A 27,351-nucleotide genomic window follows, 5' to 3' on the forward strand; every position below is an offset into this window, starting at 1 on the left:
CTTCTCCCATTTCTGCTGGTAAAGTCCCCACCCGTCTTCTCCCCCAAGTCCCTCTCCTGTCTTTGTCACTCCTCTGACCCCCATCTCCCTGCGTGGTCGCGTGGATTAGAATTTGTGCCCCAAATGCCAATGAGGCCAGCATGTTTCCCAGGTGCGGCTCCTAACACTTGGGTGCGTTCAGGTGCTAGGCTGTTTGGAGCGTACCTATGCGTGCTGCCATGCTCCCAGGTGTCTGGGTCTGCCCAGGTAAGGGGGGTAAGAGTGTCATGGCACAAAAGGGAGTCTGGCATTTGAAAATACAGGCCTTAAACTCCTCTTCAGCTCATTCAAGGAAAACATTCTGTGCCAGTCAAAGCCAAGGTCTGAGATCTCTCCCTGCCCCAAGCAGTAACAAGCTGGCACACATCGAAGCACTGACCTACCGAGAGATTATCAACTGCAGATTATATAACAGAGCAGGCCAGAAGCGACACTGAGGATCTTGACCTCAGCTATATGACACCTTCCTCCAGAAGAACTTCCAGTCTAATCTTTCAGCCCTTGAGAGAGTGACCCCAGGCAGAGGACATTGTCCTGTCGAGCGCTTGTCATCGATAGGAATGAGACAGATGGAGTTCGCGGAGAGCTCTGCGCTGGGTCAAAGAGCAGCACTTTAGGGATGAAGTAAGACCCAAATGAGAGGTCCACTGTGGGCTGGAGCGGTAAACCAATAGAAACAGGAAAATTATTAATGGAGAAAGCTTAAAATCAGGGGGAGTCTTGTCTTTAGCATCAATTACATACAGCCAGGTTCGGAGGTAAATTATGGGCCAGGTCTTCCAGAGCTCAGCTCCCAGCTGAGAATGTAAACCAGATTTCCAGAAAGCCTCAGCCTCCAGCAGCTCCCATGGCTCGTGGTACGGTTGCCATCCTGGCCAGCCCCACAGGGGTTTCATGGGGCCCTCCAGAGCTAAAAGCATATGTCTCTCCAGCCTGGGCTAGGGAGGCTGCCGCTGCCGGGGTGCTATGCTTCCCGTTCTGTGGGGCGCAGAGCTGGTCAGGTACACACGCTGACGGGTGGGTTTTGAAAATCTGGGTGCCTGAGTGGGAGCTTTTAGGTGCTGAGCTCTTGGGGAACTCCGCCCCTGCCTGTAGAGCCTTGTGTGGACACATCATTGGTATCCGCATCCGACACGTGATCTGCAAAAATGGTCCGCGGGTATAAACCAGAGATCCACGGATTTGCAGGGCTCTGCCTACCTGGTCCCCTGAGGAGACCTGCCCTGCAGAGGGCTGGGGGTGCATAATGTGCTGGGAGATGGGCGATGCCCGTAATTCCCTCTGCGGCTCCGCAGGAGCCGGCCAAGGGGAGATTCCCCAGGGAACCCCTGAGTCAGAGGACTCTGATGGACCCATTCCAGCGAGCGGCACCCAGTTTTGCTCTGGCCTCTCCCATCCTGGGGGTTTTGTGCTGTTGCAACCTCACCCCCTGTTAAGGTTCCTCCACCAGGGACTTCTGCCAGGGTTTAGGCCCTCCGAGAGAGCCGTGTTGAGCAGGGTCCGCCGGCTGCAACCTCTACGTCAGAAACCTGGGGTTCGGATATTAACGAGCGCAAAGCAGGCGGGAGCCTCCTGCTGGAGAGCAGCCAGAACGCATGGGGCAGCCGGTCAGTTATTTCAACCCACCCAAAGGGTCACAACCTTCAGGGTCTCTCCTTAAACCGGCTCACAAAGTGCAAGGCACGTTAGGTAACCCAGCCCCTCCCTCCCCCCGCCGTACTCGGCTGCACCAGCATCGGTGCTCCAGTCAACTCGGGGCACGCGTGCCGAGGCTCGGGGTGGATCTGCAGTTCTGGTGGTAATAATGCCATGACAGAGGAGCCACACTGGCCGTTGTTCACATGCCTACGAGGACGTGGAGGGCCAGCTCCATAGGCGTGCCTGGGGCCTGGGCTGGGGAGAAACTGGTGAACGTGCCTCTCTCTTTTAGTTTGTTTCCTTTTCATTCGCCAATAAAAGTGGCTTTTCCTGGCACAATCTCAAAAAGGGGAGCTGGAAATACAACCTCCATCCCCCCACTCGGCAGGGCTTGCTCCTGCCTGATGTAAAGGGCTTTCCTTGGAGGACTCTGCTTGGCCAGGACCTGCATTTCCTCCCCCCTGAAGGTTTGTTGACTATACCCGGACAACTCGCGTGGGAAGATCAGCGTGTTGCATACGCGAGAGCCACCCCCTTGGCCGATACACCAGGGACTGAACCAAAGCCCTCCAGTCGCAGCAGCAGGAGTGGCTCCAACTTGCGCTAACGAGCCAACAGGTGATAGATAGGGACTACAGCAACTCATCACCACTGTTTGTGGCCCGGCCCGGGCCCTGTCACACACACTCGCTCGCTCACCCGGGGGTTACACATGCATCAAAGAGTCTGTCCAGACCCCTCCTGGACCAGCTGAAGGGCTCTTCATAGGTGGGGCATGTCGGAGACATGAGGTCCCTGCTGTTCACTGGTAATGGGGATAGTGCTGTGACTACCGTGTGCAGGCCCCCAACGGTGGAGTTAGGCACCCAAGTACCTTTGAGGAGCTGGGCCCGGGTACCTAAAGTTTGGCTTTTAAATCTTCACCCAGGCCCTGAGCTAGGGGCCCAGTTTTCAAATGCTGAGCACCCTGCAGCTCCATTGAAGGCCGTACGCCAGGTAATCAGGAGCCTACATGTGGACACCCATCTGGGGGCAGGTGTGCAATTACCGCAGTTGTGCGGCACCAATCAGATGGTCGATTGCTCACCTGAGTCAAAATCAGGCCTCAAACCTTCAGCTCCATGTAATACTGATTTATGTTTATCTACCCCTCGCAGCGCAGTTCTAATAAAGCTGTGGAGGAAATAAATCTACTGATTTTCAGTAACTGAGTAAGCATTTCCTCGGCCCCGAGGCTATCGTCAGACAGCGCTGCTGCAGTCCAAGATCAAGAGCACGTATATCTTGCAAACATGCACAGATGAAAACGTTGAAAGGGCAAGATCAAGATGTGGAAACCCCAGTACATTAAATCCGTGGATCCGTCTACACATGGGCGAGAGCGCTGCCAGCTGAAATTCAATTCAGTTTAAATATTGAACGTGGGCACGCAGGGAACCCTTATCTCCAAGGAGCAGGGAGCTCTGTCACTGAATTCTCTCTGACTGACGCCGCCACTTCTGTGCACCAGCCCCGTGAGACGACTCAGCAGAAGTCTGCTGGTTATGGAACACTGAGCGAACTGCTCAGAGGAGTTTATTTGACTAGAGTTTCAGTCCATTAGCTTCTGCAGCATCTGTTCCTTTGTACTCTTCAGTGGCAGCAAAGAGCAGCTCGTTCCATGCTCTGGTCTGAAACTATTGCCCTTCGATGTCACAGCGTACGGCCGAGAAGCGTTCAATGCAGAGGGTGAAGTAACATTTTTAATATGCAAATCTGTTACACAAGCGAGTCAGCCGGATGTTTCCAAAGCTGCCTAGTGGGTTTTCACCCCTGCCAGTACGTGACACAGCTGTGGAAATGTGTGACTAATGAGCGGACAGGGGAACACCTGGGCTTTGTTGCATGTCATGCTGTCATTGAGGAGTAATCCTTTTTCTTTTTTTTAAACGTGTAAACTTTTTTTAAAAGGCTCCCCATACATACAACTGCCAGCTGCCCCTCACCCTCTTCAAGTAATGCAGCCTGCCCCTTTGCTCACACCGGCTGCCCACCCTAACCACAGGAAGCCAACTCATACTAGTACAGAAACTGCAGCATTGAAAGTGAGCAGAGGGACCCTTCCTCTTCGCCACCCTTGGCCTGTCTTGTCTGTTTCGACAGTGAGCCCTTTGAGGCAGGGTCTGTCTTACTATGTGTACAGACAGACCCGAGTACAACGGGGCCCTGGTCTTGGGTCGAGCTTCTAGGCGCTACTGCAATCCAAATCAATCCTCAGAGCTGGGCGGACCCTGGATTTTTCTGTTTCACAGGAAAATTCTGTGATGTTCTAAAGTTTTTCTGAAATGAGAGACACACACAAAAAAGAAAAAATTAAAAATTCCTGCAAAACAGCATTATGAAAACCGTTTGGGGTCGATTTAAATGTTTTGATAAAATCAAAAACGTTTCATTCTCAGGCAGGACCGAGTAAACCCTGATCACCCCAGACAGGGGTTTGTCCCACCGGTTCTTAAACACCTGCAGTGATGGGGATTCCACGCCCTCCTTAGGTAACCTCTTCCAAAGTGCAACTGCCCTTAGAATTAGGAAAATCTTTCTAATATCCAACCTAAACCTCCCCCACTGCAGTTTAAGCTCATTACTTCTTGTCCTACCTTCAGTGGACCCAGAGAACAATTGATCATTGTCCTCTGTATAACAGCCCTTCACATATTTGCAGACTGTTGTCAGGTCCCCCCACTTCGGTCTTCCTTTCTCAAGACTAAACACACCCAGTTTTTTAACCTTTCCTCATAGCTCAAGTTTTCTAAACCTTTGATCATTTTTGTTTCTCTCCTCCGGACTCTCTCCGGTTTTTCCACATCTTTCCTAAAGTGTGGTACCCAGAACTGGACACACTGCTCCAGCTGAGGCCTTACCAGTGCTGAGTAGAGCAGGACAATGATCTCCTGTTAATATGCCCCAGAATGATATTAGCATCATTTTACAATTGCATCACATTATTGACATTCAATTTGTGATCCACTATAACCCCCGGATCCTTTACAGCCGTACTATCACCTAGCCAACTAGTCCCCATGTTGTAGTTGATTTTTGCTTTCTACTTGTAATACTTTGCACTTGCCTTTGCTGAATTTCATCTTGTTCATTTCAGACCAACCCTCCAATTTACCAAGGTCATTTTGAATTCTAATCCTGTCCTGCAAAGTGATTGCAACCCCTCCCAACTTGGTGTGATCTGCACATTTTAAAAGCATACTCTTTGCTCCGTTATCCAAGCCATGAATGAAAATGCTGAATAGCAGAGTTATATAATACAGATGTATTATTGATTATATACTATATAATTTAAAACATTGAAAGGAGAAGTCATTTTTTCCAAAATGGAAAAATAAAAAATGTTCTGGAAAGACTGAAATGATTACAGCCTGATTGGAATGCTCAGTTCCTGTTCTAAATCTTTTAAATCCACATTTCCACAAAATGTCTGGCTCCTGATAAATCAGCCTTTTCTGATGGAAAAATGTTCCACTGGGAAGTTTTCTGACCAGCTCGATTAATAATTAATATTAATAAATACAGCAATAGTAAAAAGAAAAGGAGGACTTGCGGCACCTTAGAGACTAACCAATTTATTTGAGCAGAAGCTTTCGTGAGCTACAGCTCACTTCATCGGATGCATACAATAGTATTTACTATTAATAATTAATAAACAACAAAGGATCAAGTTGGTGAATGGGCCCCAGTTGGGATCTTTATCAGCTCTGGACATAATCTAATCTCTTCACGAATGGTCTAGAGGAGAGAAAATGTCACATTAATGGCATCCACACATGAAGGATGGCGTCCGAGCCCGAGGGGTGATAACTGTCTATATTAGGGTCTCACGCTGCTCCCTGTGGGTGTAGTATCTGGGCACTGTCCACATAAAATCAATTGCAATGGACCAGTAGATTTCACGGAGTCATTGGCTCTTCCTTCTGTCTGGGCAAACCCTCTGCTTGGGGTACAAGGGTGAGAGCAGCTGTGTCTGCTGCCGGAGGGATCTCACCGGCCCATCTCCTGTGGTGGAACCAGGGGAGGGACGCGTGGCCTCTGGCTGGGATTTCCCTCAGCTTCTCAGAGGTTTGGTCTCAGAGGGTGCTTTTCCTTGAAGCCTTGGCGCTGGGGGATGGAGCTCACTGGCCCAGTCCCTCAGGGCGTTTGCTGAGCTCGGCTTTTATGCATGGCTCTGGCGAGGTTTTAAGAGTCACAAAACATTCATACACTAGGCAAACGTGCCCTCTGTTCACAAGTGCACTGCAATTGCTGCTGACACCTTCTGACTCAGACGCTGACATGTCTCAGAGTGGGAGAGTCTTTGCTCCGTAATTTGGGTTTAGCCAATTGGAACTTAAGTGTGTGCTTAAAGTTAAGCATGTATTTAAGTGCTTGCTGAATTGGGGCCAGTGTCTCTTGGTGAATTTAGCTTTTGAAAAGCTGTGTTCTACAGAGGCGTCTCAGACCCAACAGGATCCATCCTTGCTGCATGACAGCACTTTATATCTTGGTTCTGCTGCAGCGATCCTGGGATGCACAGACAGGGAAATCTCGAACAGGAGTAGACAAGGTATTTTAGTTCTTTATTGGGCACTGGTGTGACTGCTGCTGGAGTCCTGTGTCCAGTTCTGGTGCCCACAATCCAAGAAGGATGTTGATGAATCGGAGAGGTTTCAGAGAAGAGCCTGTTTGCTCTAACCCAGCCCAACAACGGGTCTTTATTGGACAAGAAAATCACAGCAGAGTAAATGTCACTAGGCTGCCACAATTAATAAATAATAATAATAAAGTCAGACCCTCCAGAAATTGACACACATCCTTTAGCAAAGGCTAGTCTATGGGTTTGGGCTAGAACTGGAGGTAAAATCATTTCTTTTCCCTCAATGACCCATTGCAAATAATCCAGATCTTAACCCAAATCGCGAACCAGAGGATTTCAAAGATGAGAGAGCCATGGAATGCACACGGTTGGCCAGCTATTCAGTAAAAAAAACTCAACTTATTTACTGGTCAAAGCTAACTTTAGCTGGCCCACTCTCCCCTGCACCACTGCTTTCAAGTCGGGCACTATGTTTCTTCACTTTCTAGAAAACCTGTTGCATACGAAAGCTCACTGTAACAGAGGTGATGGCGTCTGGGCAATAAGGAAACGAAAACATTTTTAAGAATTTATATCAATCTTTGCAGACAGCTTTCCTAATAAAAAAAAGTGTCCACACAGGACATGCCGAGGAAAGGACCTGGATAGACAATTCACCCCAGAGGGAGGGCGTTTGATCTGGAAAAGAGGAGAAGCAACTACAACAGTGGTTCTCAAATTTTTGTACTCAAAGAATCACAGAATATCAGGGTTGGAAGAGACCTCAGGAGGCCACCTAGTCCAACCCCCTGCTCAAAGCAGGACCAACACCCACTAAATCATCCCAGCCAGGGCTTTGTCAAGCCTGACCTTAAAAACCTTGAAGGAAGGAGATTCCACCACCTCCCCAGGGAACCCATTCCAGTGCTTCACCACCCTCCTAGTGAAATATTGTTTCCTAATATCCAACCTAGACGTCCCCCACCTCTGCAACTTGAGACCATTGCTCCTTGTTCTGTCATCTGCCACCACTGAGAACAGCCGAGCTCCATCCTCTTTGGAATCCCCCTTCAGATAGTTGAAGGCTGCTATCAAATCCCCCCTCACTCTTCTCTTCTGCAGACAAAATAAGCCCAGTTCCCCCAGCCTCCCCTCGTAAGTCATGTGCCCCAGCCCCCGAATCATTTTAGTTGCCCTCCGCTGGACTCTCTCCTATTTGTCCACATCCGTTTTGTAGTGGGGGGGCCCCCAAAAACTGGACGCAATACTCCAGATGTGGCCTCACCAGTGTAAAATAGAGGGGAATAATCACTTCCCTTGATCTGCTGGCAATGCTCCTACTAATGCAGCCCAAAATGCCATTGGCCTTCTTGGCAACAAGGGCACACTGTTGACTCATATCCAGCTTCTCATCCACAGTAATCCCCACATGACTGGTAATCCCAGGTACTGGTGACCCCTTTTACACAGCAAGCCTCTGAGCGTGACCCACCCTTATAAATTAAAAACACTTTTTAAACATATTTAACACCATTATAAATGCTGGAGGTGGAGCGGGATTTGGAGTGGAGGCTGACAGCTCATGACCCCCTACGTAGTAACCTCACGACCCCCAGAGGGGTCCCAACCCCCAGTTTGAGAGCCCCTGAACTACAATCTGTAGCATAATAAAAGAAAATGTATTTAAGATACTGTATCCACAGTACCTCACACCAGTCCGGTTAAACTAGATATACAGAGTGAGTGGGGGCTACATGCTGGCAAAGTAGTGCTGAAAGGCGATTTTAGGCTTATGTGGTGGACACATCCAAGCCCTGGAACACTGGGATGCAAAATCCATAACCGAATATCACAATTTTTTGGGTATCTGTTACCAGGAGCCTTTGTTGAGCTCCTGGGGCTTCCTCGCAGAAATGATCACACAAGAGGAAATGAAGAATTAATCTCTCCTCTGCTAGTAGCTACTTGGCTATGGATGGCCCCTCCTTGGAAAAAGAAAAACCGCCCAGCCCTTGCGGGACAGTTCACAGAAATACAGAGATTGTGGTTGTGGAAAAATTAACACACCAACTCCATATGCTGCAAAGTAGGCAGAGGACAGAGAGAGTCTTAAATATTTACCTTTGATTCACCACTCAGCTACAGGACATTCACCAGCACACTTGTCCAGTTTTTTTGAGCATCAACATTGGATAGACATGCCCGGTCTGTTCCATGTGGATAGAGAGATTTCACTGAATTTAATAAAATCACAAGAAACAACTTAGATGACATACTGACGCTCCCTCTGCCATGCGAACACCCTGTCCAGCAGAAAGCTCTGCTGATTCTAGAATGTCTCTTTAAACAAAGCTCCCTGTTGTAAGGGTGGTTTTGTTTCTGGTAGTTACATGGCAAGGATTTGTAAACTTGTTAAAACTTCCTAAATAGTTTTAAAAAGATTTTAAAAATCAAGACTGATGTCTTTCTAAAAGGCCTGCACCGGGAATTATTTGGGGGCAGGTCTCTGGCCAGTGCTGTATGGGAGGGCAAAGTAGATGATCACGGTGGTCCTTTCTGGCCTGGGAGTCTGTGTATATGGATGCTGGTCACCCCCTTCTCATGATCCCCTGTTACGGTAGGAGAGAGAGTGAAATTGAAGCCAAGCCTCAGGCTCCCGCAAAGCACCAGTGAATTTTGAATGAAAATACTTACAATATCGCTCACGCCAACCGTTCAAAACGTGTCCGGCTCCCAAAATCATGAGATTTGGTATAAAACTCATGGGATACTTAAAAATATTTTTAATTTTCTTTGTATTTTTAATCTTTCTGGGTCACATTTCCAAGCTTTTTACTCCACAGTCAGGTGGCCTAGAATAGGGGTGGGCAAACTTTTTGGCCCAAGGGCCACATCTGGCTATGGAAATTGTATCACGGTGTATTTCATGAAAGCTCATGAAATTGGGGTTTGGGGTGCTGGAGGGGGTGAGGGCTCCGTTTGGGGAGCGGGCTGGGGGGGCAGACATGAGGAGTTCAGAGTGTGGGAGGGGGCAGAGGGTTGGGATGCGGGTGGGGAGGTGGGCTCTGGGGTGCAGGAGGGTGAAACCGAGGGGTTCAGAGGGCGGGAGGGGTTGAGAGGGTGGGCAATCAGAGCTGCAGGGGCGGCACGTGGGGCAGGGGTAGTGCGTGGATCTCCCTGGCTGCCCCTATGCATAGGAGCTGGAGGGACGACATGCTGCTGCTTCTGGGAGCCGTGCAGAGCCACAGCACACGTGGAGCGGGGCAAGCCCTGGACCCTGTTCCCTGGCAGGAGCTGGAGGACCAGATTACAACGTCTGACAGGCCAAATGCGGCCCCTGGGCAGTAGTTTGCCCACCCCTGGCCTAGAAGTTTACTGCTTTGAAAGGACAGCAGAGATTTTCAAGCAATCACATGCCTCCTGGAGCTGGAATTTTACAAAAGACACTAAATATTGAGAGAGGCAATAAAATCTTGGGAATTGGCAACACTGTCTTGACTCACCATGTCCTTGGGAGTCCCCCCGTGCAAATGCAGAAATCACTGTATACAAAGGACCATACATGTGGATTCCTCCATAAATGCTGGATTTGTAGCTCCTTGGGGCATCCTGCAGGAGCTAAAGGTTACTTGGAAACCAAGATAGGCAACGTCTCTATAAGCCTGCGTGAAGTTTTATATAGTCTGACTTTTCCACAACTGAGCCTAAATCGATTCAATGTCCCCCATATCATGATCCAAAAAAGAGAACTCTGGACCCTATCATCGAGGCAGCAAGCTAAATTCAGGTTGCACTAATGCTCATCAGACATCACAGGCAAAGGGGTTGTATTACCCAAGTCACTTAAGAGTTACTTACCAGATATTCCAGCAATTACCCGTATCAGTCTAATGGTTAATTTATGCAATTTCTCTTTTCATCTGTGAGCTGGAGGGGTCCAAAGGGCAGTGCTTTGAAGTACAGCAGAACCTCAGAGTTACAAATACCTCAGGAATGGAGGTTGTTCGTAACTCTGAAATGTTTGTAACTCTGAAAAAATGTTCTGGTTGTTCTTTCAAAAGTTTACAACTGAACATTGACTTAACAAAACTTTGAAACTTTACTATGCAGAAGGAAACTGCTGCTTTTCCTTTTTTTTTGTTTTAGCAGTTTACATTTAACACTGCACTGTACCGTATAAAATTATAGGGTCTAAATTAACTGTTCCCACTCAAGAGATCTTGGAGTCATCGTGGAGAGTTCTCTGAAAACATCCACTCAATGTGCAGCGGCCGTCAAAAAAGCGAACAGAGTGTTGGGAATCATTAGGAAAGGGGATAGATAATAAGACAGAAAATATCGTATTGCCTCTATATAAATCCATGGAACACCCACATGTTGAATGCTGCGTGCAGAGGTGGTCGTCCCATCTCAAAAAAGATATATTGGAATTGGAAAAGGTTCAGAAAGGGCAACAAAAATGATTAGGGGTATGGAACGGCTTCTGTATGAGGAGAGATTAATAAAACGGGGACTTTTCAGCTTGGAAAAGAGATGACTAAGGGGGATAAAATAGAGGTCTATAAAATCATGACTGGTGTGGAGAAAGTAAATAAGGAAGTGTTATTTACTCCTCATAACACAAGAACTAGGGGTCACCAAATGAAATTAATAGGCAGCAGATTTAAAACAAACAAAAGGAAGTATTTCTTCACACAACGCTCAGTCAACTTGTGGAACTCCTTGCCAGAGGATGTTGTGAAGGCCGACACTATAACATGGTTCAAAAAAGAACTAGATAAATTAATGGAGGATAAGTCCATCAATGGCTATCAGCCAACATGGACAGGGATGGTGTCCCTAGCCTCTGTTTGCCAGAAGCTGGGAATAGGTGACAGGGGATGGATCACTCAATAACTGCCCTATTCTGTTCACTCCCTCTGTGGCATCTGGCACTGGCCACTGTCAGAAGACAGGATCCTGGGCTAGATGGACCTTTTGGTCTGACTTAGTCTGGCCATTCTTATTTGCTTCTTTTTCTTTGGTCTATGTTGCTGCCTGATTGCATACTCCCGGTTCCAACTGAAGTGTGTGGTTGCCTGTTTAGTTGATAACTATGGTGTTCGTAACTCCTAGTTTCTATTGTATGTGGGCCCAATCCATTCTCCACTGTCCCACCCCCAGACAGTCATTTACACTCTGATCTGCTAGCATTTTACCCCTAGTTTGCACCGCTATAAATAGTTACACAGGGGCCAGGGCCATGGAGTATCAGACCCTGTGTCTCTTACCAAAGAAACCCGAGCTCCCCATTCAGGTTGGACATTTATTCCAGCGTGGCTCTAGGAGGCGAGTGAGTGGGGCTCAAGCTAATTATGCCAAGTCTTCCCAGGTGTGGATCACTGGCAAACCTGGAGATGGGACACACTGGAACTGGCTTCTCTTTTCCTGCTGGATCTACCAAGAAACAAAAGTGACCCTGGCAATGGCCCCTTGCCAAAGGGTAATGTCTATCCCTCATGCAACAATGGAATGAGTGACCACAGGGGGCGAGGGAGTTCTGAGCAAAAAGCACGAGGGGATGTGTCGTTGTCATAGATTTCAAGGCCAGAAGGGATTATTAGATCACAGTTTGCCAGACAAACTTTGCTCCTTTTTTTCTGATAGGATTACAAAGCCCAGACCCTCAAAGGTATTTAGGTGCCTAACTCCCCTTGATTTCAATGGAATTAGGAGCCTACCTTTGAGGATCTGACCCAGGGGAATGGGCCAGCTGTAATACACCTGGATTTCAGTCAAGCATTTCTCAGAGCCTGAGCTGCAAAATTAATTCAGATTGAAGGTGTTGTCATCTGGCCTGGAAACCAGCTAAGAGAGGCCCAATGAAGGGTAATGAGACGAGGGTACTATAACTGAGTTTAGGGCAGGGCTATGGGGTGCAACCCAGGGATCTGTGCAGGCTTTGGTCTTATTCAATCACTTCATTAATGGGCTAGAAGAGGGAGTGCAAATATAATTCTCACTTGTTTCTCTGCAGGTTGGTCAGTGCAGCCCAGGCCATGGGTTTCCACTGATTCAAACAGATAGAATAATCATGATCAATCAGATGAGAGTATTTTCATGGCTCCTGTGGTCCTCCTCTCTGCTCTCCACAGCCTGGCCCCTTCCAGATCCCCCTCTGGCCACGTCTACGCCACACACTAACACTGGCGGCTGTAGGGTATGCATAGCTACACACCACAGCGAGCTGTACCCACCCATCTGTGAAAGGCTCCAGTGGGGGGACCTGGCAGAGCCTTCCCTGCTGCCTTCCCCCTCCCAGCATCTTTCCCTCCTGCTGGAGTCTTTTCCTGCAGTGGGACACTACACTGCTTAACCCAGCGGTCAAGGCAGGGAGGTGGGGTGAGTGAGTAGAGCGCGGTGTAGGGGACGTACTCTGATACATACCCAGGCCCTGCAGATGTCCCTTTACTCACCTAAGCCGTGCCTCACGGGCTACACTGCTATTTATACCTGGGGGGCTACGTGCATAGGTACTCCACATGCTGCCAAAAGTACACTGCACACTGCATGAACCTTCAGTGTAAGCCTCTGGCCGTGACACCCAGCCTGGTCTCATGCATCGTTATGAGGCTGTGGGAGAAAGAGCCCAGTCACTGACAGGTGCTTCCAGATACACCACAGAGGAAGGACAGACCCACGGCTCAGGCACTGGGCTGGCACTCAGGGGATCTGGGGGCAACTGAAGTTCTGCCACAGGCATCCTGTGTGATCTTGGCCAAGTCACTTAGGCCCCAAATCAACAGAAGTTAGGACCTAAATACCTGCGAGGATCTGGGGCTTAGTTTCTCTGTACCTCAGCAAAGCAGGGACAACTGCTCTTCCTTTAACTGGCTTGTCTATATAGAGCGTGAGCGATTTGGGGCAGGAACTGTCTTTTACTATGTGCCTACATAAGAGGGTACCAGTCTTCACTGGTGCCCCTTTGTGCTACCATCATGAATGTCTTTGACCATAGGTCTTTCTTTATGGCCCCTAGTCAGTTTTCAGCCCCCATAACAATGCTCCTTCCTGGCTGAGCTGTTTTGAATCGATTAGACTGTAAGGTTTCATAAGAGAAAATCAAATACTTGACTAAAGCCCGACCCCATGACAGCAACTGGTGCCCCTCTGCCTACTTATTTGTAATTCTACCCCGAAAAGCAATCACAGTGGTCTGGCAAGACCTGTTCTTTATAAACCAGGCTGTCTTTTATTAGTGTGGCATCTGGGGGCCTTTGCATACATTTGGAAGCACATCAATTCCCTCAAGGAAGAGGGCCAAAAGTCTCCTTCCCTCCCCCAGAAATTAAAGCTGCTTATGCAAGTGGAGTCAAATCTAGGTTTAGGAGTCCTCCAGCAGCAGGAGTTCTTTTGCAACGCCATTCTTAGGACATCTTCCTTCACGCCAGGAGAGCGCGAGGAAATATCTGGGCCTTTCACTGACCCGTTAAGTCAACACAATTGGACTGTTCTGCACCAGGGATGAATCCCAAAGGGGTTCTCACGGTGATGACTCTGCTCTTTCCCTCTTTCAAAACAGCACCTGCGCTCAGTGGGGATGCTCTGTGTTTGCGATGATAAATTACTTGCAGTCTATTACTCAGCGGTAGGTGTCTCTTGCACTAGTCAGGTTCCAGACAAGGTGTGGGTCCCCGGTAAACAGAGGCAATGCTGGCATTCTTGCTGTGTGGAAGCAAATTTGCTTGTGTCTGCAACTTGTAGTTTTCTTCAGTAAATACCTCCTGTTTAAGATGCACTGTGATACCACACAACACAGTATGGTGAGCACAATCATGCAGATGGGCAGGTTCTCCTCCTGAGCAGAAACACATCATTAGCCAGCTCCTAGGATCAAATCATGAGTCTTTCCCAAAAAGAAGAGGCTGGGATCTCCCTAGTCACAGGCTTAAGAGTTTGAAGGTGTCCTGGCAAAGTTAACACCAGCCTGGGGGAAGCTAGTAAAAATGGTTTTAATCACTCTGTTAAACATGACACTCCAGCAAACACTGGAAACCCAGCTTAAGGTAGGAAAGGGGGCTATGCAAACCGTGCAGGGTGTGTTGACCAATGCTGCCAACTCTTGCGACAGTTGGAGTTTAACTTAAAGCCTCGGGTGATGACATAAGACTCTCAGTGTTCATTTAAAAAACAGTATGTTTCCAGCCCTCACGGTTGCAGAGAAAAGCCTGAAAATGTGACCTGAGGGCAGCCCGAGTGCTCAGAAACCAGAACGCAAATAGAGAGAACCTGAAACCTATTATTAGTGTGTTTAAATCTCATGATTTTGGAGGGGTCCAACTCACAATTTCCAAATACTTGGAGTTGGCCGCACTGTGTGAGGGGTCAGTCACCATTTGTGCATCTGGAGTGAATGAATTATGCAAATTTCATGCTGCCATCTGGGGGTGTCTCATGGAATGGCAGGAAATGTTCACAGGGTCTTTTATATTGACCTTACTCCAGGTGAGTTCCCTTTATCCTGGTGCCAAGGGGTCCACTCACCGCTAGGGGCGCCTCCTCCTGGCTGCTCTGGGGATTAGCTCCTCCCAGGTGCTGTACCCTCCTCTGGCCGTCTCTCTGCCTGTTGTCCTCTCTTACCCTGCAGCCTCTCGCTCCAGGAGCTGCAGCTTCCTCTTTGTGACTCAGCCCTCTGTCCAGGTCACTGGGGTCCTCCCCTTCCAGGGTATCAAAGTCACTCTGGGCAAACTCTCCCCGGCAGCCTGCTCTCTGCCGCCGGCTCTGTGCCCCTTCCCCAGCCCAGGCCTGCCCTCTCCTCCGGGTGCCAGCTGAGTAGAGGGGCCCTCTACTCAGCAGCCAAGCTCTGCACTAGCCTATTCCTCACTGGTTTCCCACCCCCATTTCTGGCTCACCACCCTCCCAGGGAGGCATTGGAGACTACCCTCTGTAGTTCCAAACACCCCTCCTTTTGCCCAGGGAACACCTGCAGCCTCCCTCTCTGCAGCCCCCGGCTGCTCTCAGCTCCTGGACTTTACACAGGCCCCTGCTGTTCCTGTCCAGCCCAGCTGAGCCTCATCTCTAATAAGCCCCTGCTCCCTGGCTACTCCTCCAGGTGCAGCCTGGACAGTTAACTGGCCCAGCTAGCCCCTTTAACCTTCCAGTCTTGGCACACCCGGTGCAGGTCAAGGGAAAAGGCAATGGGTGACAACAATACCTGTAGGCACTGTAACTTGCTCTAATCATCAGCCGGAGAGTCCCTGCCCCTAGCAGGCAGCAGGACATCCTATCCAGGCTTATGTCCCCAGGGTCACGGAAGGCGGTCCCAGCTATGAAAACAGGAACCTTTTTGGCCTAAGTCTCTTACAATTGCTTGCTTCTGAAACGGACCCTTTCACTGAATTTCCCTGAGTTTGCTGCCTGGTTTTTCTCCATGTCAGAAGATCACACACTTGTCTCAAAGGGTTGCTGGCCTCAGATCTTACGGGGCAGTGGAGCTAATGCCCTGGGGAAGACAGGGGTCTCAAGCAGAGGCACCAGTTAATTCTAACTGCTCTCCAGAGCTTGAGCTTGAACTAGCGGGGTGCTGAAAGCCACAAACCTGAAGGATAAAGTGCAAGGGATACCAGACCCAGTACCGCTGTCACTTGGTTAAATCAGCTGTATTTACACGGTGACTTCACTTGCCTGAGCAACTGAGCTCACCTGGAGCAGGAGGGCCCTTCTCCCTTATTCAACCATTTCTGCCCCCTTAATTTTGCTTCTGGGGCTAGAGTCTCAGCTGGTGCCCTTGGTACAGATGCAGCGAGTTCATTTGCACGAGTAGCTGGTATGGCCCACTAAGCACAGCACAGAGTTACACACACATCTATGTACTAAGGGCAAAACAAGCCCCAGGGTCAGGCACATTTAAAGGCCAGATTGGGTCCCATCCTTGTGTAGGTGCCCAGCTTGAGTGCAGAGAAGGAGCCTTGTCCTATCCTCACTTCCTACGTGCAGGGCCCAGGGACAGCTGCCTTCCCTGTACTCTCCTCATTTGTGGACTGCTCCCTGCTGACAGCAAGCTGGATGTGAAATGGATTAAACATGTGTGACTTGCTCAACTTCCCCTCAAAGCACAAGATTTGCAGGGCTCCTATGCCATTCCCCAATGCACCCGATGCCAACACGCAGACTCAGCTAGCCAGAGCTTGTCACTCAGGCATCAGAAGCGGAAATAGACCGTTTCTTCATGCATGATTAAATGTGGCAATGCAGGCTGAGAGGATGGGGGTGGGGGATGATGGAAGCTGGACATTATTCGCTTAGCCCCAGATTCTCAAAAGGTATTAGACACTTAACTCCCACTCCAATCAATGGTAATGAAGCACCTTTGCGGATCTGGGCCTTCCCCCCAACAAAGGGCTGATCCTGGTACTGTGCTGGCAATCACTTTCCTATGGGGCAAGCTTTTTCCTTTCCAGAACACAGATGAGCAGGAAACGCTAGCTCCTACTACAGGCATTTCCACCAGCGTTAGCTTGTAGTTTTATCTGCTGTCACCCCCAGTGACACCAGCATTAGCCTGGAGCAATCAGACCCCAGCTAGCTGCAGAAGGCAGGCAAATTGAATTAAATCCCTGGAACCTCACAAGGTGCTGGAAACACATCACTATTGTTATTCACACGGCAAGGGCTGCCCCTAAAGAATGAGGTGTAACAATTAAGAAGGACACAGAGTAGACTGAGATCTTCATAAGTGCACACTTTGCCAATCTTCAAATCAAACTGGCTTCCTTTCAAAGGCCAACTTTTCTCCAAGCAAACAGGTCGTTTCAGATGTCTGCTCCTATGGAAGGAATTCCAGAGTTTGATATTTTCCTTGCTTCAACCAACCTTTGCCACCAAATCAACACACCAACGGGAAAAGTGTGCCAGTGTTAAGTCACAGATTCATAGACATTTAGGTCAGAAGGGACCATTATGATCATCTAGTCTGACCTCCTGCACAACGCAGGCCACAGAATTTCACCCACCCGCTCCTGCAAAAAACCTTGCAGGTGATCTTCAGCCTGAAATGTGATGTTCTGCAGTTGTCACTCACTGCAGAGAATGCTCTGCCTTGACCTTCAGAGTACAGTGCATAAATAAAAGGCGGTGCTCCATGAACGGGGAATCACAGAATATCAGGGTTGGAAGGGACCTCAGGAGGTCATCTAGTCCAACCCCCTGCTCAAAAGCAGGACCAATCCCCAACTAAATCATCCCAGCCAGGGCTTTGTCAAGCCTGATCTTAAAAACTTCTAAGGAAGGAGATTCCACCACCTCCCTAGGTAACACATTCCAGTGTTTCACCACCCTCCTAGTGAAAAGTTTTTCCTAATATCCAACCTAAACCTCCCCCACTGCAACTTGAGACCATTACGCCTCATTCTGTCATCTGCTACCACTGAGAACAGTCTAGATCCATCCTCTTTGGAACCCCCTTTCAGGTAGTTGAAAGCAGCTATCAAATCCCCCCTCATTCTTCTCTTCCGCAGACTAATCAATCCCAGTTCCCACAGCCTCTCCTCATAAGTCATGTGTTCCAGTCCCCTAATCACTTTTGATGCCCTCCGTTGGACTCTTTCCAATTTTTCCACATCCTTCTTGTAGTGTGGGGCCCAAAACTGGACACAGTACTCCAGATGAGGCCTCACCAATGTCGAATAAAGGGGAACGATCACGTCCCTCAATCTGCTGGCAATGCCCCTACTTATACATCCCAAAAGTTACACACACATCTATGTACTAAGGGCAAAACAAGCCCCAGGGTCAGGCACATTTAAAGGCCAGATTGGGTCCCATCCTTGTGTAGGTGGACTGGAACACATGACTTATGAGGAGAGGCTGTGGGAACTGGGATTGATTAGTCTGCGGAAGAGAAGAATGAGGGGGGATTTGATACTTTCCTCTCCTCTAAGTGCTTCAGAATTGATTCCTGGAGGACCTGCTCCATGATTTTTCCAGGGATTGAGGTGAGGCTGACTGGCCTGTAGTTTCCATGATCCTCCTCCTTCCCTTTTTTAAAGATGGGCACTACATTAGCCTTTTTCCAGTCGTCCGGGACCTCCCCCGATCGCCACGAGTTTTCAAAGATAATGGCCAATGGTTCTGCAATCACATCCACCAACTCCTTTAGCACATCCGGCCCCATGGACTTGTGCTCATCCAGCTTTTCTAAATAGTCCTGAACCACTTCTTTCTTCACAGAGGGCTGGTCACCTCCTCCCCATGCTGTGCTGCCCAGTGCAGTAGTCTGGGAGCTGACCTTGTTCGTGAAGACAGAGGCAAAAAAAAGCATTAGCTTTTCCACATCCTGTGTCACTAGGTTGCTTCCCTCATTCAGTAAGGGGTCCACACTTTCCCTGACATTCTTCTTGTTGCTAACATACTTGAAGAAACCCTTCTTGTTACTCTGAACATTTCTTGCTAGCTGCAACCCCAGGTGTGATTTGACCTTCCTGATTTCACTCCTGCATGCCCAGGCAATATTTTTATATTCTTCCCTGGTCATTTGTCCAATCTTCCACTTCTGGTAAGCCTCTTTTTTGTGTTTAAGATCAGCAAGGATTTCACTGTTAAGCCAAGCTGGTTGCCTGCCATATTTACTATTCTTTCTACACATCAGGATGGTTTGTCCCTGTAACCTCAATAAGGATTATTTAAAATACAGCCAGCTCTCCTGGACTCCTTTCCCCCTCATGTTACTCTCCCAGGGGATCCTGCCCATCAGTTCCCTGAGGTTGTAAAAGTCTGCTTTTCTGAAGTCCAGGGTCCGTATTCTGCTGCTATCCTTTCTTCCCTGTGTCAGGATACTGAACTCGACCATCTCATAGTCACTGCCTCCCAGGTTCCCATCCACTTTTGCTTCCCCTACTAATTCTTCCCGGTTTGTGAGCAGCAGGTCAAGAAGAGCTCTGCCCCCAGCTGGTTCCTCCAGGACTTGCACCAGGAAATTGTCCCTTACACTTTCCAAAAACTTCCTGGATTGTCTGTGCACCGTTGTATTGCTCTCCCAGCAGATATCAGGGTGATTGAAGTCTCCCATAAGAACCAGGGCCTGCGATCTAGTAACTTCCGTTAGTTGTCGGAAGAAAGCCTTGTCCACCTCGTCCCCCTGATCCGGTGGTCTATAGCAGACTCCCACCACGACATCAACCTTGTTGCTCACGCTTCTAAACTGAATCCAGAGACACTCGGGTTTTACTTGAGGGAAGTACTTGAGGAGCTAGCTTTCAGTGGAATTTCAGGGCCAGGCCCAAACAGGCACTGCAGTTCCAGGTTCTCCAGGGAACATGTATTGTTGCTTTGGGCCCTCACCAAATCCTGCAGTTCTGTAGAAAGGTAGAAGCACCCGTTCCATTGCCAGGAGGTCTACGCATACTCACAAACAGGATTTATTCCCTAGTTCAAGATTTACAAAACCAGATTTTTACACTGTTACACTTGTGTGAACCTGGAGTGACTTCCCTGAAGTTTAATGGAAACACTCATGTAACTGAGATCAGAATTTGGCTTCTGTTGTTTTCAAGCAGAGGAACAATTCACAGCAAACTAAGCCCAAACACAGGTTATATTGGCCAAAGTCAGGAGAACAGAAAGCAAATCTTCTCTACTTCTTCAGATCATTACATCACTTCTTCAAACGGTGGCTCAGAACAAACATCCCATATGTTGCTTACAACACAAACAGGAGAGTGAAGTGCTAAAGCAGTGGTTCTCAAACTTTTTTACTAGTGACCCCTTTCACATAGCAAGCCTCTGAGTGTGATCCCCCTTATAAATTAAAAACACTTTTTAATATATTTAATATATTTAAATAATATATTTAATATATATATTATAAATGGTGGAGGCAAAGCAGGGCTGGGGTGGAGGTTGACAGCTCACGACACCCTCCCCCCCCCACTCCCTGCAGGTAATAACCTTGCGACCCCCTGAGGGGTCCCAACCCCCAGTTTGAGAACCCCTGTGCTAACGGAAGGAAATGTGGATGCAGATGTGAGGATAATTTATGTTTTGTGCAAAGGATTAATAAAGCAAGAGATGTTCTAAGCACTTCCCAGGGCGGGAAAATGGTTCAAAAAGTAACGCATGTGTTGGTGTTGCTATGTTTAAGAGCTCCGTTGCGTAGGAGGGAGTGTGAATGCCTCCTGCTCAGACATAATAGATTCAAATAAAATAAACGTTACCAGACAAGGAATAAAACTCACAGAGCAGGAAGAGGAGAAAATTACATTTAATTATAACCAGGGAGGTGTTCAGCCAATCACAGGCCGAAACCGCCCAAATGACACTCAGTGACACTACATTCAATCATATCATTCCTTCCTATCAGCATATTTTAACTCCCTCCTCAAATTATTAACCCTAGCTACAACTTGATGACAGCACAGGGAAGTCAAAGACCCCTAAACCTTCTTAATCCTTGCACGTAAAGAAAACATCTTAAGGATTAGAGTATGGTTTTGTTTTTATCATAAGGGAATTATCTTAAACAGGATGAACTCCTCTCTGTCAATATTTTATTTTTCCCCTCCAATAATGTGTCTATAGCTGAACCTTGATTTTAAAAGCACCATCCTTCACTTCTACATTGAAACACACAGTAGTGGGTGTTTTACAACGAGAGTGTGGATGGTTTAAAAATGTCTTTTGTATGGCAAAGTTCACTATTTTGGACATAAGTCTTGTGAAAAAAGGCAGGAAAATTACAGCAAGACATCAGTGCTTCAGTTTATCTAACCTAACAAATGTGACAGAACAGGAGACTGCCAAGAACATCTTCATGTTCTGTACAGATCTTAATCTCTCCTGTCGTAACTCCCCCTCTTGCCACCATCTCATTATTTTGTATCTGTTCAAAAAAAAAAAAACAGACCACACATGATCTAGAACTCCTGTGTGTGGAATAAGGAGACCATCTCTGATAGATGCACTTCTTGTTTCAGGCTCAGGGAGTGCCCACTGTGCATCAGTTTAGTTGTATGGCAAAATGGCAATAAGGAATCAAACTGATTCTCAGCTTGCTGATGGACCAGATGACACTCAAAAGAAGAATTGCATTCGGATTTCAGATCCCCTCCTGACTTAGGGTACTGTTTACACTGCAATCTGAGTGCAGCTCATATAGACATACCCAAGCTAGTTCTGACCTACACGTGCTGCAGTCACACCTCTGACTGAAGTGTAAACATACCTGTAGGCACAGACTGCTCAGATATTTTGGGTGCAGGGATTGCTAGTTGACACAACATCCTCTGACAGGTTTCAGAGTGGCAGCCGTGTTAGTCTGTATTCGCAAAAAGAAAAGGAGGACTTGTGGCACCTTAGAGACTAACCAATTTGAGGCTGCTCTCCTTTTCTCTCTCACTCCAGGCTGAATAGCTGGGGGGGAAGATGCTTCTCACCTAGACATGGTGGTTCACTGAGGTCATTTTACCATTATATAAGGTGCATTTTTTAAAACCTGAATGCTTTACGGTAATTCATCCTGAAAACCTCATAAACCCCATCAAGTGGCATCACTATTCTAATATTAAACTACAAACTATCTCAACTGCTAGAACTATATTGATACCAATAGTAAATGCAAACTAAAACAACTCTTAAAGGGAATACTATGAGAAAGGAACAGGTTTCTACTGGCTGGACAGGCTGATAGAAGAGGAACCAAGGACTTTTATGGAGTGGGCTGCACCTTTTACTGGAAGGGCTGGAATATTTAGACCTAGGTACAAATGCTCCCAAATATTTTATTGGTTTCATGGCCAGCAAGGCATGACATATGGTGTAACTAACCTGATATTAAGAATGGGGAAAATTTAATCTGAATATCAATAAATGCAGACTGACAAGAAGATCCTTTAAGCTGCAGAATTCATCTGTAGGGAAAGGTGGAACACTCACTGTTTGCACAAAACACTAGGAAGTGTACTGCATGAATAATCCTGCACTGGCAGACAGACTAAATGGAGGATCCAATCAATAGGTCGTTCCCATTTAACTTCTATGGTTACATAAAATGACAACATTAGGGTGTGACTGGAGAAGGTACACTGCTACACATTGGGAAGTGGAAAACATTTTCTCCCAGCTGGCAGAGAAAAACTGGCCCAATTCTGATCTAATTAATTTTAGACCACATAATTCCATTGAATTCAACTGAGTTATACCTGATTACACTAGTGCAAGTGGAAAGATAATTCCTTTCCTGGTCCATGACAAAAGGTAGTCTTCAATCAGACATAAGAAAATAAACAATATGGACAAGGATACCAACTGTGAATTAAGAACAGTCTCCCAGATGTGACATGTTTTGTTAAATACTCTTACAAGGGGAAAAACCCATTTATTTCCTCCAATGTCAATCTATTTTGCCAGGATCAAACTTCTACCGTTTAATAAATTACGGCAGTATAAGAAAACCTTAAGATACACGAGGATTCCAGGAACACTGAGAATTTAAATTCATATGAAGTAAATGAAGATGAACACATTGACTGAGGCTTGAAACTTTAATTTAAAAAAGATACCCAAGAATGGACTAGTAATAGATGGTATCATGCCAATGCAAACGGAAAATGGTTTTTAAAAACCATCTCCATTTTAAGTAAATTTGAGTGCACACTATATAAATTGACTTAATAATGGTCTTCTTTGCTAGCTTTTTTGAAATATAAATCAGGTACGTCTATGCTACTCAAAATCCAGTATGTGCGCAATGTTAACCTAATGAAAACATTTTATAAATACAAACTTATTTTTAGTATTAATAATTGCAACATACTTAGTTACCTAAACATGTAACCAGAAACAGAACTATTTCATGTAGAATCTATCTGCCAATGGAATCTGTCTACAATGGAAAAATACTTGCTAATCCTTTAAACATTATTGAAAATGCAAATATACTTCATTCTTGGATTAAAACAATTGCAGATTTAAGGTTTGGAACAGTACACAGTATCCGTGCATAAGCAGCCTACAAGGCGGTTGAATACTTGTAGGTACTAATTACAATTTAGTGAAAAACAAACTTTTCGTAGTAAGTTTATAACAAACGTACTCTTCAGAAGCAAGGAGAGAAGATTTGTTCTGTATTTATGAAGAAACATCCATTTATTATAAAACAAGATAGGAGATCTTCTAATTTAGTGGAGACAAGGCAACATTAGAGCAACAACTTCAGAGCTTCTGAATGAAATGTAGTTTCAAACTTGCAAATCAAGATGAATGTAGCGCCTAACATGCTTTCTTCTTCTCTCTATAAATGGGATGAAGTAGAGAAGCAAAGCTTCAAGGTATAAGGATTAGAGCCATCTGTGAGAAACAAGGGCAAAATTAAATATTCAGTATAAGCTTTCTTGTATACAATTTTGTCAGTTAAGGAGCATATGTTTCCTGACATGCTTAGCAGGGATGTGTTTTGGGGGTTTTTTTGTTTTAATTTTTCAGGCACTCCAAAGCCTCCAGGCATAGGTTCTCTAATAAACAAAGCTTATTTATAGAATGGTGGCATTTTCTAGACTGCCATATAAAATGATAGTTTAGATCACATATACACACAACATCCAATAAAATTGACTAGTATGTAGTAAAAAGTGCCCCCATTATTAACGGCCTCCACTGGAGGATTTATGAGAGCAACATTTAAAAAGGTGATTTCTAAGCCAAGAGAAGGTGGATGTTCAATGAAAGTGACAAGCAGGAGAAAAGTGAAACTGCTGTCAAAGGTAGAATGGGAAATTGGATGCACAATTTCATCCTTGCCTGACCAAGAAAACTCTCGTCTCTCTGGGAAAGCGAGGTGTCAAACCATCTCTCCTCTCTCTTTGCCAGAGGCTGCTGAGGGCTGTTACAGTAGAGCACTCTTACAGCTCTGGGAGGTCGTGTGGGCTTTGTTCCCAGTGGAGAAGCCCACCTTGGGTAATACTAGTTTAGTATGTGTTGGTCAATGCTTCAAGTTTTAATATTATTTTGTTGACCTTGAACCAAAACAAGGTCTTTCCCTTAGTTTGTTGAAATACAACAAATACAAATACAAATAAGGTTTGTATTATGAAAGGACAGAGGAAATTTTTCTTCCCCCTCCTTCCTATCCATTAGGTCTCCCAGAAAAATAGATACCAAAGAATGAAAAGTGCATTACTCATAATATCTGAAACCCTCATTTCCATTAGCAACAACTGCCTCAAACTGTTAGAATGGCAGGGAAGATACTTCCTCCTCTTTTAGCTTCAATAAGAATTGTAACTAAAATAACCTTAGATACGGGGTCGGATTGCGATCTCACATCCATGAGACCTGGAACATTTCTATTTGCTTTAATAGTTACTCCAGACCTCCACAGAAATCTGGCCCACTATTTTAAACAGAAATACAGGTAACTCCAGTCTCATTTCCTATCAGTTTGAAACAAAACTGGATTTATTTGGCCCCATGATTTCTTACTTAGAAGAGGTGAAACCTGCATAAGAATTATTTGTTTAGAGCAGCAGGTTGTATATTTACAATCCCAAACTGAATGAAAGCCCCTCACTGGTGTAAAGAATTAAATTTTTAGATGTCATTAAATCGGCCAATATTTGAGTTCTGGGGTTATCAGAGAATATACAGGTTAGATTTCTCCATTTATTTTCATTTGGGGAATTTAAGAATGCTGTATTAAGTCAGACAGTAGATTTTATTTTGACTACAATAGTTTTATTTATTCCCTTTCTGAGAGCATGGCTATAGACAAAAACAAGCTTTGTGATAGGAAATCAGTTTGAGCATCCAGTGGTTCTCAACCCTTTGAGCATATTCCATCCCTATACAGATATTACGAGTTTTTCCAACTAGACTCTAAAGGACCTCCATTTTTGTCAGCATTCCTGTAGTCAACTGAAATCTTGGCACTCATTATTTGGAAAGCTCTCAGCATAGGAATACATGTTAGGAACCTTGTCACTGGAGCACAATGAAGGAAAATCACAAGGACATCTATTTTTTCAAACTGCAGATTTCACAGTATTATTTGCATCTGAGACACTTCTTAAAGAAAAGATATAATATGAAAGGGTGGTGGGGGAAATCAGAGGGAAATACATTTTTTGAACAGTAATTTATTGTAAAAAGTGTTAAATAGAATGACTTACTTGGGACTCTTATCTGGTAGTGATTAAGTACAGTGAGAGCCTCCACTGCATCTGTCTTGCATTCCCATTCCAGCAGACCAGAGAGCGTTTTGGCAGAAGCTGGTAGAATAAGAGAATCAGACCTTCTTGCTCCCAGAACAAGTAATTTTAAAACATGAACTTTATCTAAAAAACAAATATTTACTTACGTTTTGGATCAAACACTTTATATTTGATGAAAGTGAGAACTTCATGGTCATCACACAACTGCCACAGGAATAAAAGAAGAGATGAAAATATGACCAAGGTTAAGATTGAAATGCCTATTCCCAAATTCTGAAGAAGTGACTAATGACACTTAGCTTAGAAACTCTTGTATTCGACCAACGAAAGTTGAATTTTATTTAGGGTAGTATTCTCTGCATTTTTAAGTGGAACAGCACATTGAAGGAAAAAAAATTAAGATCCCTTCTGCTGTAAAAAATGCGTAAGAAACTTAGGAAAATTAACATTTTCTAACACGAAATGCTACTTGCTGACTATCTGGGAGGACAGGCACCCAAAACAAAAAGCATTCAGCCTAGAGAGAATTTCCAGTAATTTTTAAGACAAGTTATTCAGGAAAATTATAACATGCTTAGATTGTAAGCTCTCTGGGTGTGTCTACACAGTAATTAAATACCCGCAGCTGGTCCAGGTCAGCTGACTTGGGCTATGGGGCTTGGGCTGCGGGGCTAAAAATGTCTACACTCAAAATTTTTAGCCCCACAAGCCTGAGTCAACTGATCCAGGCCAGCTGCAGCCATGCTATGGGTCTTTTATTCCAGTGTAGATGTAGTCTTTGTGACAAGAGACTGCATCTACCTCAGTTTGTACTGTAGGTAGTCCAATGGGGCCAGTCCTGATTGGGGTTTCTGTGCACTACCAGAATATAATAACATATTAAGTTAGATAGAGGCTAGGGTTGGGCATTTGACCTGTCCAAAAATAACAGGTTAAATATTGTCAAAAAGGGTCAAATATTTTAAAGCACTAATTTATTAGAACAACTACTATAGTAATAAAAGAGACTTTATGGTCTTCAATAGGCTTAACCTTTAGATACTTATGCCTAATTACAATAAAAGATTACTTAACTGAATTATTTGAACTCAGAAAAATGTGAAACCCAATGAAATGAAGTTCTGTAAACTGAAATAATTTCAGCAAATTCTAGCAAATGTTAAATTAACATTTAAAAATGAATAGTTACAAAAGAAAAAAAATGAAATTAAATCTTGTGTTGGGAGGAGGTCTAATGACTGAGCCCTCCTCTTCCCCCATCATTCCCTTCAGAGTTAATTTCTGTATGCTCATCTAGTCAGGTTAGATTGTAAACTCTTTGGGGCAGGGACCAGGTCTGAACTTATTTATTGTGCTCTGTCAACCAGCATGTACGCTGGTGGCTAGGTATACAAAGCAAGAAAGACAGACTATTTGACCAATATTTGTGTATGTACAAGCACACACACACACACATTGTTTGTTCTAGAAGATTCCAGCCAATCAAGATGCTTAACTTTCAGTTAGTTCACCTTTTCCCCCAAACAGATGGCATTAGCATGGAATAAAGTGTGTGATCAAGACATTTAGATACGCTTGCTAACAGATGGTACCACGATGCAATTGAAAAGGCAGGCCACCCCCTACATCAGGGCATTCCTACTGAAATATCTGACCATAGTCAAATAGGTGCTCAATTGACATTATTTGACAGGCCAATTGACTGGCTTGCCAACCTTATTTGAGGCACAATAAGGTAGTCAGAATTTTAAACAAAACTACCAAAATAAATATTTTAAACCATTTATAGCATGGCTAAATATTTGCACAATTACCCACATGAAGCATGGAGGTAGCTCTGAGGTACGGAAAGATAAGAAATGACTGAGCAACCATTAAAAAAAATTAGGAAATCCC

General features: G+C 45.7%; 1 protein-coding gene across 1 annotated transcript in view; it reads right to left on the reverse strand.

The window, feature by feature from the left end:
- Positions 1-20,495: 20,495 nt before the first annotated feature.
- HNRNPLL (heterogeneous nuclear ribonucleoprotein L like) overlaps positions 20,496-27,351 on the reverse strand; it is a 40,976-nt gene continuing 34,120 nt past the window's right edge. Inside the window, exons 11-13 of the mRNA XM_073339970.2 lie at positions 25,602-25,659; positions 25,414-25,512; positions 20,496-23,596 (exon numbers count right to left, since the gene is read on the reverse strand). Coding sequence (XP_073196071.1) covers positions 23,541-23,596; positions 25,414-25,512; positions 25,602-25,659 — 213 coding nt within the window. The 3' untranslated portion in view covers positions 20,496-23,540. The remainder of the gene's footprint in view (positions 23,597-25,413; positions 25,513-25,601; positions 25,660-27,351) is intronic.

This window comes from Lepidochelys kempii, chromosome 3 (assembly GCF_965140285.1).
Source record: "Lepidochelys kempii isolate rLepKem1 chromosome 3, rLepKem1.hap1, whole genome shotgun sequence".
NCBI classification, from domain to species: Eukaryota; Metazoa; Chordata; order Testudines; family Cheloniidae; genus Lepidochelys; species Lepidochelys kempii.